Below are 15280 nucleotides of genomic sequence, written 5' to 3'. Positions count from 1 at the left end.
AAGTAAAGGTTGGATGCGAGAAGTGGGTCATAATAAGCGTGTATGCACCTGGAGAAGAGAGGAATGCAGAGGAGAGAGAGAGATTTTGGGAGATGTTAAGTGAATGTATAGGAGCCTTTGAACCAAGTGAGAGAGTAATTGTGGTAGGGGACTTGAATGCTAAAGTAGGAGAAACTTTTAGAGAGGGTGTGGTAGGTAAGTTTGGGGTGCCAGGAGTAAATGATAATGGGAGCCCTTTGATTGAACTTTGTATAGAAAGGGGTTTAGTTATAGGTAATACATATTTTAAGAAAAAGAGGATAAATAAGTATACACGATATGATGTAGGGCGAAATGACAGTAGTTTGTTGGATTATGTATTGGTAGATAAAAGACTGTTGAGTAGACTTCAGGATGTACATGTTTATAGAGGGGCCACAGATATATCAGATCACTTTCTAGTTGTAGCTACACTGAGAGTAAAAGGTAGATGGGATACAAGGAGAATAGAAGCATCAGGGAAGAGAGAGGTGAAGGTTTATAAACTAAAAGAGGAGGCAGTTAGGGTAAGATATAAACAGCTATTGGAGGATAGATGGGCTAATGAGAGCATAGGCAATGGGGTCGAAGAGGTATGGGGTAGGTTTAAAAATGTAGTGTTAGAGTGTTCAGCAGAAGTTTGTGGTTACAGGAAAGTGGGTGCAGGAGGGAAGAGGAGCGATTGGTGGAATGATGATGTAAAGAGAGTAGTAAGGGAGAAAAAGTTAGCATATGAGAAGTTTTTACAAAGTAGAAGTGATGCAAGGAGGGAAGAGTATATGGAGAAAAAGAGAGAAGTTAAGAGAGTGGTGAAGCAATGTAAAAAGAGAGCAAATGAGAGAGTGGGTGAGATGTTATCAACAAATTTTGTTGAAAATAAGAAAAAGTTTTGGAGTGAGATTAACAAGTTAAGAAAGCCTAGAGAACAAATGGATTTGTCAGTTAAAAATAGGAGAGGAGAGTTATTTAATGGAGAGTTAGAGGTATTGGGAAGATGGAAGGAATATTTTGAGGAATTGTTAAATGTTGATGAAGATAGGGAAGCTGTGATTTCGTGTATAGGGCAAGGAGGAATAACATCTTGTAGGAGTGAGGAAGAGCCAGTTGTGAGTGTGGGGGAAGTTCGTGAGGCAGTAGGTAAAATGAAAGGGGGTAAGGCAGCCGGGATTGATGGGATAAAGATAGAAATGTTAAAAGCAGGTGGGGATATAGTTTTGGAGTGGTTGGTGCAATTATTTAATAAATGTATGGAAGAGGGTAAGGTACCTAGGGATTGGCAGAGAGCATGCATAGTTCCTTTGTATAAAGGCAAAGGGGATAAAAGAGAGTGCAAAAATTATAGGGGGATAAGTCTGTTGAGTGTACCTGGTAAAGTGTATGGTAGAGTTATAATTGAAAGAATTAAGAGTAAGACGGAGAATAGGATAGCAGATGAACAAGGAGGCTTTAGGAAAGGTAGGGGGTGTGTGGACCAGGTGTTTACAGTGAAACATATAAGTGAACAGTATTTAGATAAGGCTAAAGAGGTCTTTGTGGCATTTATGGATTTGGAAAAGGCGTATGACAGGGTGGATAGGGGGGCAATGTGGCAGATGTTGCAAGTGTATGGTGTAGGAGGTAGGTTACTGAAAGCAGTGAAGAGTTTTTACGAGGATAGTGAGGCTCAAGTTAGAGTATGTAGGAAAGAGGGAAATTTTTTCCCAGTAAAAGTAGGCCTTAGACAAGGATGTGTGATGTCACCGTGGTTGTTTAATATATTTATAGATGGGGTTGTAAGAGAAGTAAATGCGAGGGTCTTGGCAAGAGGCGTGGAGTTAAAAGATAAAGAATCACACACAAAGTGGGAGTTGTCACAGCTGCTCTTTGCTGATGACACTGTGCTCTTGGGAGATTCTGAAGAGAAGTTGCAGAGATTGGTGGATGAATTTGGTAGGGTGTGCAAAAGAAGAAAATTAAAGGTGAATACAGGAAAGAGTAAGGTTATGAGGATAACAAAAAGATTAGGTGATGAAAGATTGAATATCAGATTGGAGGGAGAGAGTATGGAGGAGGTGAACGTATTCAGATATTTGGGAGTGGACGTGTCAGCGGATGGGTCTATGAAAGATGAGGTGAATCATAGAATTGATGAGGGAAAAAGAGTGAGTGGTGCACTTAGGAGTCTGTGGAGACAAAGAACTTTGTCCTTGGAGGCAAAGAGGGGAATGTATGAGAGTATAGTTTTACCAACGCTCTTATATGGGTGTGAAGCGTGGGTGATGAATGTTGCAGCGAGGAGAAGGCTGGAGGCAGTGGAGATGTCATGTCTGAGGGCAATGTGTGGTGTGAATATAATGCAGAGAATTCGTAGTTTGGAAGTTAGGAGGAGGTGCGGGATTACCAAAACTGTTGTCCAGAGGGCTGAGGAAGGGTTGTTGAGGTGGTTCGGACATGTAGAGAGAATGGAGCGAAACAGAATGACTTCAAGAGTGTATCAGTCTGTAGTGGAAGGAAGGCGGGGTAGGGGTCGGCCTAGGAAGGGTTGGAGGGAGGGGGTAAAGGAGGTTTTGTGTGCGAGGGGCTTGGACTTCCAGCAGGCATGGGTGAGCGTGTTTGATAGGAGTGAATGGAGACAAATGGTTTTTAATACTTGACGTGCTGTTGGAGTGTGAGCAAAGTAACATTTATGAAGGGATTCAGGGAAACCGGCAGGCCGGACTTGAGTCCTGGAGATGGGAAGTACAGTGCCTGCACTCTGAAGGAGGGGTGTTAATGTTGCAGTTTAAAAACTGTAGTGTAAAGCACCCTTCTGGCAAGACAGTGATGGAGTGAATGATGGTGAAAGTTTTTCTTTTTCGGGCCACCCTGCCTTGGTGGGAATCGGTCGGTGTGATAATAAAATAAATTTGGGGTCTGAGACACAAATACTGTATATAATGTATATATATAAACTCACTGTATTGAACACAACAACCGCACTGAAGTTATTATCATATTATTGTTTACCACTGTTGTTTATTACAATAAACATGCACAAATCTTGTATAATACTAATGTGCTATCATATATTTACATATTTACAATCACTGGACATGGTTTTAGAACTGCTGGAGCTTGTGGAACTCCTTGAAACAAGGCACCATACACAGAGGCACCTTACATTCCTCACACATAAACCGAGTGTCTTTGCGTCTTTGTTGCCGTCGTTTTGTTTGTGCACAGACGATGCATCTCTTCTGAGCAAATTTCTTCTGAGTTGAAGGAAGCTGTATTATGAAATGATCACCTTCCCTCCTCAAACGCTTGGGTATATCTTGAGGAGTTCGAGGACCTTGTTGTATAGCAGGTGTTGTTACCTGGTACTTCATTGTGAGTTGTCTGACAACAGACAAACGGTGGTCTGTTGCCAGTCTTCATTTGGTACATATTATATGCATTGAGCATTGAAATGTCCATGAGATGGAAGAAAAGTTTCATGTACCACTTGTAACTTTTATGAACACAATCAACAAAGCCAATCTGCATGTCACATTTGTCAATCAAGCGCATGTTTTGTGTATAGTCAATCACTGTCACTGGTTTTCGAATACGTTCATTAGTCACTCAATCAACTTTGCCACTGTCTTGCATTTCGTTACGGTGAATGGTTGTCAACAATGTGACATCTTGTTTGTCATGCCACCGTAATGCCATGATGTCGTTGGCAGTAAACACCTGCACGTCATCACCACGAGCACCTGCGTTGAGCCTGGGCATATGTTTACGATTAGAACACACTGTGCCACACACATCTGTCTTATTCACTCGCAAGAAATCACTGAGTAAAGGGCTTGTGTACCAGTTATCGGTATATAATGTATGCCCCTTACCAAGATAAGGTGCCATCATGCTTCTCACTACGTCACCTGAGATACCCAACACTTGTTGGGGGATGAATCCTTCAGCCTCTACATAGTCCTTGAATTCCTGCATGAATTTTTCAGCTGTATATTTGTCAGAACTGGCAGCCTCGCCATGCTTTACCACACTGTGTATGCCACTACGCTTCTTAAATCTCTCAAACCAGCCTTTGCTGGCCTTAAATTCACTTACATCAGCACTCGTTCCAGACATTTTCTTTATGAGATCAGCATGCAGCTGCCTTGCCTTTTCACATATTATTGACTGCATAATACTATCTCCTGCTAACTGTTTTTGGGTGAGCTGCCCCAACAACAATTTCTCAACATCTTCGAGTATTCGCAATCTCTTTTTGGAACAACAGCTTCTTTGATTTCCTTTTTCTTTGCCACAATGGAAGCGATGGTTGTATGGGACTTCAAATACATCTTGCCAAGATGGGCCACAAGCACTCCACTTCCATATTTTGCAATGATTTCTTTCTTGAATTCTATCATGTTTCTCACATTTTTTGCCAATGGGCTGGCACTACAAGCTTTCTTTGGGCCCATGGTGGCTTATTTTGAAGCTGCAAGCACAAAAAAGAATGGAATATTATGAAATGTATTGTATGGACGCATGCAGTGATATTCACTCATCAATAAACAATGCCACATTGACTGGTAGTGGTGTGTGCAGCGCCTTTGTGTGGCACGGATGCTGGGAGGCCACTTGTACGCGTTCTGGACGAGCAACAAATGGCAAGCCAAATTATGAACCGCAAGGCTATATTTTGGCGAAAAAACGTTACGAAATGCAAAATTTATGAAGTGCGAGGTTTACAAAACTCAAGTCCACTGTAATTTGAAATGTCTGTATTAGCGGAATGCTGTAAAACAGGGCCCTACTGTACATACAGTATATAAGACTAAGTCATTAGAGTATTCCTAATTTTCTAGAGGTCTTCATGCTACTCTCATATAAAAAGTATCTGTGGCATCTTATTAATGTACAAATCAAATGCATAATTTTTTTATGGACTTAAGAGAAAGCACTTACCCTTTCTTCTTTTTCCGAAGGATCCATAAGCATATAACAATAGTCATCAACAATAAAGAAGGCATATGTGAGACAAACGGGCACTTTCTTCATGAATGTAGGAATAGGCTCACGTTCCTCAAGTGTGTGAACAGTAACACGCCCATCTTCTTCTACTGTTACATCAGGACGGTGAAAATGGCGAAGAGCCGCAACAGATGCTATGTTACATGCATCTCCTAAGTTACCTGCATGATTCAAAACCTGAAGAAAATTTAGAAATACAGTATTAGGAAAAATTAGGCACTGCATTTTAATTTAAGCTTGTCTGATAAAAACAGTAACACATGACTAACAAAATAATTGAAAGCTAACGTTAAGATAGTTATGAGCCTCCCAAGCATTGCTACATTACTTTAAAGTTTTCAACACTTAAAGGTGTTGCCTATTGCTGACCACTGAGCAATAGTTCTATAAGTCACCCAACATGCTCTTAGACAGAACACTAACAAACATGAATACAGTGGACCCCTGGTTAACGATATTTTTTCACTCCAGAAGTATGTTCAGGTGCCAGTACTGACCGAATTTGTTCCCATAAGGAATATTGTGAAGTAGATTAGTCCATTTCAGACCCCCAAACATACACGTACAAACGCACTTACATAAATACACTTACATAATTGGTCGCATTCGGAGGTGATCGTTATGCAGGGGTCCACTGTACAGTTACGTATTTCATGAAAATCTTTCTATGTTGAAGCGAGTCTGATGACCTCTGACCCCAGAAAACACATATGTATCTCATGCCCACATAATAATCTTAGTTATATAAATTCAGTTTTCCACCCAATAACTAAATAAGCTCTAACCTCTCAATCACTTGACGCATGAATTCAAGCACAAGGAAAAGGTTGAGGTATTGGAGGTTAATTGGCCTCACTGTGACACACAAATATTTTCCTTTGTCAACAGTAAGTATACTATGCTTTATGAGAGCCAATGACCCTAAGAAATGCTTCTAACAGATCTAGAAATGATGAGAATAAGATTGCATAGTAGATTACTAAGGGAAAAAAAAGACACACAAAAATTAACCTGGGATATTTAAATTTCAAAAGTTTCATTATTCAACAAGATGCTGTCTTACAGGACTCTATTTAAAAATTGGTAATAAAATTAATAACGTAATTTTTTTTTAAATAATGCAAGATTATAAACCTGATCTGGTCACTGAATGAACACCACCGAGACACATCCACATGTGACAGTAATTCTGAGCACACACTCGTGTGCATATGTATGAGACAGAGTGATTTGAAGAATTTTTACACAGGCAGTTACCTAAACACACTTTTACAAGAAATCCCACTTAGAGCTTACTGTGACATCCACACGAAGATGCCAGACACTCTCGTCTGCCATGATACACAGGGATTCAAGATCAAGGCACCTTGATTCTTTGATGTTTCTATCTAGGATTAATTGTAACTCATCAACAAGATCATTTCCTCGTCCAGGTTCAAAATGTGGTGCAGCCATGGGTGATAAATGAACAGCGACTGACAGTTTGCCTTCATTTGGTCGAGAAGGCCTTGGTTCCACTACCTCACATGTAACCTGCAAAAATTACAATGTATAATCAATTCTAATGAGAAATATGTACTTCTTCAAAGCCAGTAATATTGTACATTACTGTACACATCAATAAAATACAGCCTTTCCTCACTTAGCGACGTACTTGTTTACTGACGCCTTGGACTTACAATGGGCTCTCTGACCAGTATTCATACCTAAATAATGTATATTAGAGCTGATTTCCTCTATTTTGTTTATTTCAATATACATGTGCAATACACTACTGTATGAACATCTAAAAATATACCAGAAATGTTATAAATGGTGCAAAGGTGACATTAAAATGAAATCAAAGACGGTTGACACAAAACTCACTACAATTAAAGTATGCTCCTCACTTAGCAATCAATTCATTTAACCCTTTGACTTTTGAAACCCCAAATCCTGAAGTGTCTCCTAGTGTCGAAAAATATTTGAAAAAAAAAAAAAAAAAATTATTTTTTCCTATGAAAATGTAAATATTATTTTTCTCATTGTTTCAAGCCCCCCAAATTTTTTTGCCATCAGTACTTACCGAAAATGAGCTGCATATGGCAACAGCGGTGAATGCCGCTCACCCAGTAAATTTTTTTTAATCCCATTCGAAGGTATCTTGCTTTTTCCACTACTTTATTTTTTTCAGGTAACTTATGTGGCCTGTGAGACCAAAGTAAGGTGCAATGTACATATATACACTCCTCGTATACAACACAATAAGCGCACAAACATAATTATCAATATAGTTTACAAAACTTGTTTGCACAAACAAAAAAATTTTTATTACTATTGTTCTATAATATATATACAAATGTACAGTCACTGGACATGTTCCTAGAAGTTCTGCAGTTTGTGGAACTCTTTGAAATATGGTTTCATACACAATGGTGTTTTACACTCCTCACACATAAAACGAGTGTTTGAGTTTTTGTGGGCGTTTTTTTTTTTTGTATGTGCACAGACAAAACACCTCGTTTGAGCAGTTTTCTTCATAGTAGCAGCAGACAGATGTGTTAGGCAGTTATCCAAGGTAAATGTGTCATCATTCCTTTGTACCTACCTTTCTTTGTCTTCATTCTTTCTTTATTTGTTCATTCTTTCCTTCCTTCCTTTCTTCTGGTTTCTATAATATATATACACATATCATAGGTAGTAGGTTGGTAGACAGGAACCGCCCAGGGAGGTACTACCGTCCTGCCAAGTGAGTGTAAAACGAAAGCCTGTAATTGTTTTACATGATGGTAGGATTGCTGGTGTCCTTTTTTCTGTTTCATAAACATGCAAGATTTCAGGTACGCCTTGCTACTCCTACTTACACTTAGGTCACACTACACATACATGTACAAGCATATATATACATAACCCTCTGGGTTTTCTTCTATTTTCTTTCTAGTTCTTATTCTTGTTTATTTCCTCTTATCTCCATGGGGAAGTGGAACAGAATTCTTCCTCTGTTAGCCATGCGTGTCGTAAGAGGCGACTAAAATGCCGGGAGCAAGGGGCTAGTAACCCCTTCTGTATATATTACCAAATTTAAAAGGCGAAACTTTCGTTTTTCCTTTTGGGCCACCCCACCTCGGTGGGATGCTGATAGTACGTTGAAAGAAGAAGAAAGATATACACATATGTAGTCACTGGACACTCATATAACTTCTATTATCTTCAGCAAGCTTGTGTTGTGTGTGTGAGTGTGTGGACTTCTAAATGTGCTGAGTCAGCTGTCAAAATGATATACTGTATCATTACTCACTCCCCCTACTGCCTGTCAAAACAATGGGGTCAGAGGCTTGTTTTCCCTCTATCCTCCTACCTAATTATCTTTTTCCTTCATTCTCCTTCATTCTCCCTCATTCTTTCCCTCATTCTCTCTCTCATTCTCTCTCTCTCTCCCTCATTCTCTCCTTCATTCTCTCTCTCATTCTCCTTCATTCTTCATTCTCCTTCATTTTTCTGGTATCCTGGGATTGCTTTTAGTCACAAACTCCTCAAGAGTAGAGTCCCAGATTTGCCGGGGAGTCAGATATTTCTTACCACTAGGCATGATGAACAAGGACTACTGAAATGGCATTCCCACAATGCACCACTGGCTCCCCAATTTTTTTTATATAGTGCACACTGACCATGAAGACCCGTTCTCTCACATGTGAGCCTACCAGTTTTCTCCTGCTTGATTTGAAGCCGCTAGAATTTTGGTGTATTAATACGTCAAACATGGTGGCTCGTAAGACATATGTATATGACCGAAACAGTCAGAGGGTATTGTGCCTTTTTTTGTTATTTAAGTGAGGAGAGGCTGTAGTTCATTATGTGTTAAACTGTGCAATAATTCTTTTCTTCATTACATGAAATTTTTTTATTTACCAATAACAAAATTTTATGCACCAATGGACTGGCAAATAATTAGATGGGTTACCTCATGAATACAGCCTCGCAATTTGAAAGAGGTCTTGAGATGCCACAAGCTTTCTGTCCCTGACAGGGCATATTACATATATACTGTACCATACTACAACTGAGAAAAGTTGCATTACTGTAGAAGACTAAGGCCAGCACAGTTACATTTCCTGAAGAGACATCTACTGAATATTTCATGATGAGTTATAGCTGTAGGGAAAGCCTAGCTGTGTGAGTGTGAAGGCTTACTCAACCCTGTAAGATCTTAAGTAGGTCTTACCAAGGCTGGCTCCTCCTTAGGAAAATTAATGAATAGAAAAACAATAATAACATACAAATATAAACACTTTATTGTTATAATTGAAAATATAAAACATTTAAATATGAACTTTTATCCTACGTGAAAGAGAAATGAAAAATGAAATATAAAAATGATATGTATTTGAATTCAACGCAAATATGTACAGTTAGACTGGGGTGTCTGGTTGATGTTGACACTGCGCCTTGTAGAAATTGTAGCTGTTGCTGATGATGTGGGGGGGTCACAGCTGTTGAGTGACAACCCAACGGCTAGTTCGTCACAGTGTATCTAGCCTTGAATAATCCGTCAAGATGATAGGAACGCAGGTCTTTCACCACTGCAAAGATGAGGGGTAGTTGCCTGGGGTTGGCTACACTTCAGGTATATAGATAAAAAGTGATGTCCCAGAACTCATGTGAAGTTTGTCTCCTTCAACACTGTTTCTGTGGTTGCCAGATGACCCAAGCTGACATTCCAAGTAGAAAGAGACAAAAGTTAACCACTGCTTGAGAAATCATTCTCCATGATAAGTAAAGCATTTAAAAGACTGGTGAGGATTTAAATGAAAGTCAAGGCATTATGAACTAAGTTTTTCACAATTAGTTAAAAGTGAAGCTTATAACCAATATATCCAGGAGCAGAGGCTTTTACAGTGGAACCTCAAAAATCGAACTTAATCCGTTCCAGGAGCTAGTTCTAAATTCGAAAAGTCTGAAATTCGAAGCAATACTTCCCATAAGAAATAATGGAAATACAATTAATCTGTTCCAGAAGCCCAAAAATATTCACAAAAATAATACATTTTATAGAGATTAATTGCAGTTTTACATACACACAACAAATGCTATAGTCTTTAATTATGTATAGTAATATAAAATAACATTTTTACTTACCTTTATTGAAGATTGGTGATGGCATCTGGAAGATAGGGAGGAGGAGAGAGGGAGTTGGGGTTATTGTTTGGAAGGAGAATCCCCCTCCATGAGGACTTCCGGTATCAAAGCCCTCTCTGGGGTTGCTTCCCTTCTCTGTATTTTAATGCCACTAGGACCAGCTTGGGAGTCATTGGACCCCAGTCTCACAAAATAACTGTCTACAGTCCTCTGTTTCTGTCTCACAAAATAACTATCCACAGTCGTCTGTTTCTGTCTCACAAAATAACTGTCCACAATCGTCTGTTTGTCTCACAAAATAACTCCACAGTCGTCTGTTTCTGTCTCACAAAATAACTGTCCACAGTCGTCTGTTTCTGTCTCACAAAATAACTGTCCACAGTCCTCTGTACATCCTGGCAAGCTCAACAAGTCTCACTCCAATCTCATACTTCTGTATTATTTCCTTCTTCACATCTATGGTCTTTCTCACTTTCTTTACCACAGGGGTACCGCTAGCAAGTTTCTTTGGACCCATGGCAGCTTATTTCACAGCCCCACAAGCACTAAACACAATTAAATAATCATAAAATGTGTGAATGAGATTGCAGGTTAGTGTTCACTCAAGCATAAACAAAGCTAGACTGCTCACGGCGCCTGAGCAGGGACGCGGACAGAGCGGGCCAGCGGACAGGTCCCGTACCCGGCGGTCCGAAATTTGAAACGCGTTCGATTTTTGGTACACAGTTTGTCCGAAAAAATGGTCTTATTTTCGAAACGTTCGATATTTGGTATGTTCGATTCTCAAGGTTCCACTGTACTTACAGTTGTGTTGGGAGCTGTGAGTCAAGTGATTACCCATTTGGTCGGAGCCCCACACATCACCTTTCCACATAGAAAAAGGGGGGGGGGATAGCGGGACCTAGACACTGACCCTACCTTAACCCTTTCAGGGTTTCTGACGTACTAGGACAGCTTATGCACCAGGGTTTTTTACATACTAGTACGCCTAAATTCTAGCGCCCTCAAATCTAGTGAAAGCTGGTAGGCCTACATATGAAAGAATGGGTCTATGTGGTCAATGTGCACAGTATAAAAAAAATCCTGCAGCACACACTGTGCAATGAGAAAAAAAAAAAAACTTTGACAGTGTTTTTGGTTTAAAACAACAACTTTGCACTGTATTTTCGTATGGTATTTATGATGGTATTCCAGTTTTCCTGGTCTCATTTTATAGAATGGAAGACATATTACAGAAATTGAGATGATTTTGACTGGTTTTACAATGAAAAGTACCTTGAAATTGAGCTCAAAGTAGCAGAAATCTTCGATTTTTGCCAAAGTTCAAAAGTAAACAAATCATGCTATGCATCCAATACATGTCAACTGGTGAGTCTAATATTCTTTCACAAGTGCACTGATATTATTTATAGCATTTCTACACTAATGCAGTAGTCTGCATAACAGTAAATCTTCTATTTTCTGTGAGAATAAAAATTCAAAGTGGAAAGCAAAAGAATGTAAGAGGTGCGAGCGTGGGGACGTAACTAATGAACAGAGGAAATGTTATTTTAGTGCCAGGAATGTCTTGTTTATTCTGGACCCTATTTGGAAATTGGCATCTTTTGAAATTTGTGTGAAATTGGCAAAATTGCTAAATTCTGACCACTTTATTGGATAGTTGAAATCGGTAAATGGGTGGTTTCTTGTACTCATTTGATAGAAAAAATGGAGTTCTAGCGAAATAGTTATGATTTTTGTCGACTAGTACAGGGGAATTGGCCGAAAATAGGGCTCAAAGTGGGCAAAATCGCCGATGCATAAACACCCTCGAGACCGCTAATTTCACGAGAGCATAATTCTGTAAGTTTTCCATCAAATTTCATACTTTTGGTGTCATTATGATTGGGCAAAGATTCTCTATCTTTTCATAAGAAAAAATAATTTTTTTTTTTAAATTTGGGCGACCCTGAGAACAAGTCTGGGAGAGGGCCTGGAGATTCTGAAAGGGTTAATGCTACACTTGTCACTGACTCCTGTTTTAGTATTGTACATATAGTAGGAGTGGTATGCTGGTACTACCTGGCAAAGTCCTTAGCTCTCCACCTAGTTTGTTTATCCATGATTTCCTGCTTTAATTCCATGGAAATCATCCTCTTTTTCTTCTCAGCACTGTCCTTTGCACTTGCTTCCTTAGGAACCATGGTTAGAAATAAGAAATAACTGTGCAAAAAGTAAAGAAAACACGAGAATTCCCTACACCGTGAGTGGAGTGGACTGAGCACTGTTTTGATACATACTGCCATCTCGTGATGGTGTTCGGAAACTCACTTATAGTATAAGGTACAACAAGGTTGCTACCAGGGTACAACAGGGTTGTTTTCAAGGTGCAAGGTCTGCCACTGCTGCTTCATGTTGTCTGCCACTTCTGTTTCATGTTGTCTGCAACTGCTGCTTCATGTTGTCTCCCACTGCTACCTCATGATGACTACCACTGCTGCCTCATGATGTCTGCCACTGTTGCTTCATGTCTGCCACTGCTGCTTCAAGTTGTCTGCCACTCCTGCTCCATGCTGTCTGCCACTGCTACCTCATGATGTCAGCTCCCACTTTTGCTAGCGTGTTGAAGAGCTTTCCAATATGTGAAGGTTGAGGGGCAGTGCCAATCGGACAAGTATTGGACAGTGACGCCATTTGTTTACTCTTGAACATTGCTAAAGAATTGAACATTTCTGCTACTTTGAGCTCAATTTCAAGGTACTTTTCATCGTGAAACCAATCAAAATCATATCTATTTCTGTAGTATATCTTCCATTCTATCAAATGAGACAATAAAAACATGAATACAACCATAAAAACTATACGAAAATATACTGCCAAGGAGAGGCTAATGGCTGAGAAGTGAACTCCATTATTAATGATCCAATCTCTTCTGTATTTGGTGTACATTAAGAAGCATCTTTCCATCATATATTGCCCAAGTTTCAATAAGATAGTCCAACAAACAATTGAGACCCAATTCTCTACACCAAGAGTAAGAGCCCCTCACCAACATAAAGGAACCTTCCTTGAGGCCTGCTCACATCTGGAAATTTCGCTCATGTCTGGAAGCAAAAAATCAACCAAGCGACTGCTTCTATGTATCCGGAAAAACTTGCACGTGGATGCACTCGTAAGTAGAGGTTCCGCTGTACCTTGAAACTGAGCACAAAGTAGCAGAAATGTTTGATTTTTGCCGATGTTCAAGAGTAAACAAGGCACGCCACGTGTCCAATATACAACTGGTGCACGAGTTTCTCAAAGATTTTGGATAGCAATGGTAAGTTTGATATTGGCCTATAGTTGTTTACGTCTGTAGGGTCACCACCTTTATGTATTGGTGTAACCCTTGCTGTCTTGAGTAGTGTCGGGGAAGTGCTAGTTTCTAGTGACTTGTTAAAAAGTAATGTAATAGCATGCGAAAGGACATGGGCCGCTCGCTTGTACAATAATGGTGGGACGTGAGACAGATTCCCCGAGTTTTTTTAAGTGACTTTATGATCGCAGTGACTTCCGTGGGCTCAGTTGGTACAAGATAGAAGGAATTTGGGAAATTCCAATCTAGGTAGTCCCCGGCACGGGCACTGGTACGTGGGATTTTACTGGCGTGATTAGATCCTATGTTTGAGAAGAAGTCATTTATCTTGTTAGCTGTATCAGTGGGATGCAGTGGTGTTTTATGAGGTTTAGTTAGAACAATATTCTTGGTTTTTTTCAGTTTGTGGGTCCACAGAATCTGGGAAAGTGTTTTCCAGGTATTTTTTATATCTCCTCTTGTGTCAGTGAATCTGCTGGAGTAGTACAGTTGTTTGGCTTTCTTTATTAATTTGGTGAGAACTGTTGAATAATGTTTAAGAATATCTTTGTGTATTAAGCCCTGTCTATATTGCTTCTCATATTGGTGTTTCTTATCAATGGATTTCAGAATGCTGCTGGTTAGCCATGGGCAACCAAGCCATTTATTCGTGATCTATTTTGTTTTTATGAGACAATGTTTGTTGTATAGTCTAAGTATTTTGTTAAGAAAAATGTCTGTCCAATCGTCAATACCATTGGCATTGGAGAATTCTGTAGGCCAGTCAACAGTCTCTAGGTCTGCTGTGAAATTCCTTATTGAGGCCTCGTCATGGAGTCTAAATGAAACTTTGTTGTATTCGAGTGGTGGCTTACTAATGTTTGTTAAGAGGAAGGTTGGGTAGTGGTCAGTAGTGCTGTCTGTGATTATCCCTGATTTAAGGGGGGCTTTAATATATGTATGGAAGAGAGTAAGGTACCTAGGGATTGGCAGAGAGCATGCATAGTTCCTTTGTATAAAGGCAAAGGGGACAAAAGACAGTGCAAAAATTATAGGGGGATAAGTCTGTTGAGTCCTAGGTAGTAGGTTGGTAGACAGCAACCGCCCAGGGAGGTACTACCATCCTGTCAAGTGAGTGTAAAACGAAAACCTGTAATTGTTTTACATGATGGTAAGATTGCTGGTGTCCTCTTTTCTGTCTCATAAACATGCAAGATTTCAGGTACGTCTTGCTACTTCTACTTACACTTAGGTCACACTACACATACATGTACAAGCATATATATACACACCCCTCTGGGTATTCTTCTATTTTCTTTCTAGTTCTTGCTCTTGTTTAATTCCTCTTATCTCCATGGGGAAGTGGAACAGAATTCTTCCTCCGTAAGCCATGTGTGTTGTAAGAGGCAACTAAAATGCCGGGAGCAAGGGGCTAGTAACCCCTTCTCCTGTATAAATTACTAAATTTAAAAGAGAAACTTTCGTTTTTCTTTTTGGGCCACCCTGCATTGGTGGGATACGGCCGGTGTGTTGAAAGAAAGAAGAAGTCTATAGAGTATACCTGGTAAAGTGTATGGTAGAATTATTATTGAAAGAATTAAGAGTAAGACGGAGAATAGGATAGCAGATGAACAAGGAGGCTTTAAAAAAGGTAGGGGGTGTGTGGACCAGGTGTTTACAGTGAAACATATAAGTGAACAGTATTTAGACAAGGCTAAAGAGGTTTTTGTGGCATTTATGGATTTGGAAAAGGCATATGACAGGGTGGATAGGGGGGCAATGTGGCAGATGTTGCAGGTGTATGGTGTAGGAGGTAGGTTACTCAAAGCAGTGAAGAGTTTTTACGTGGAT

The 15280-nt window shown here is 39.7% G+C and overlaps 1 protein-coding gene across 4 annotated transcripts in view; it reads right to left on the bottom strand.

Moving 5' to 3' along the window:
- LOC128692073 (exosome complex component RRP45) overlaps nucleotides 1–15280 on the bottom strand; it is an 85336-nt gene that overhangs the window by 44711 nt on the left and 25345 nt on the right. For all 4 annotated transcript variants that reach the window (XM_070085258.1, XM_053781054.1, XM_053781057.2 and 1 more), the window contains exons 3-4: nucleotides 6298–6534; nucleotides 4936–5178 (exon numbers count right to left, since the gene is read on the bottom strand). In XM_070085258.1, the coding sequence (XP_069941359.1) occupies nucleotides 4936–5178; nucleotides 6298–6534 (480 nt within the window). The remainder of the gene's footprint in view (nucleotides 1–4935; nucleotides 5179–6297; nucleotides 6535–15280) is intronic.

The sequence above is a fragment of the Cherax quadricarinatus genome, chromosome 15 (assembly GCF_038502225.1).
Source record: "Cherax quadricarinatus isolate ZL_2023a chromosome 15, ASM3850222v1, whole genome shotgun sequence".
NCBI classification, from domain to species: Eukaryota; Metazoa; Arthropoda; class Malacostraca; order Decapoda; family Parastacidae; genus Cherax; species Cherax quadricarinatus.
This window is presented reverse-complemented; position numbering and strand designations above follow the sequence as displayed.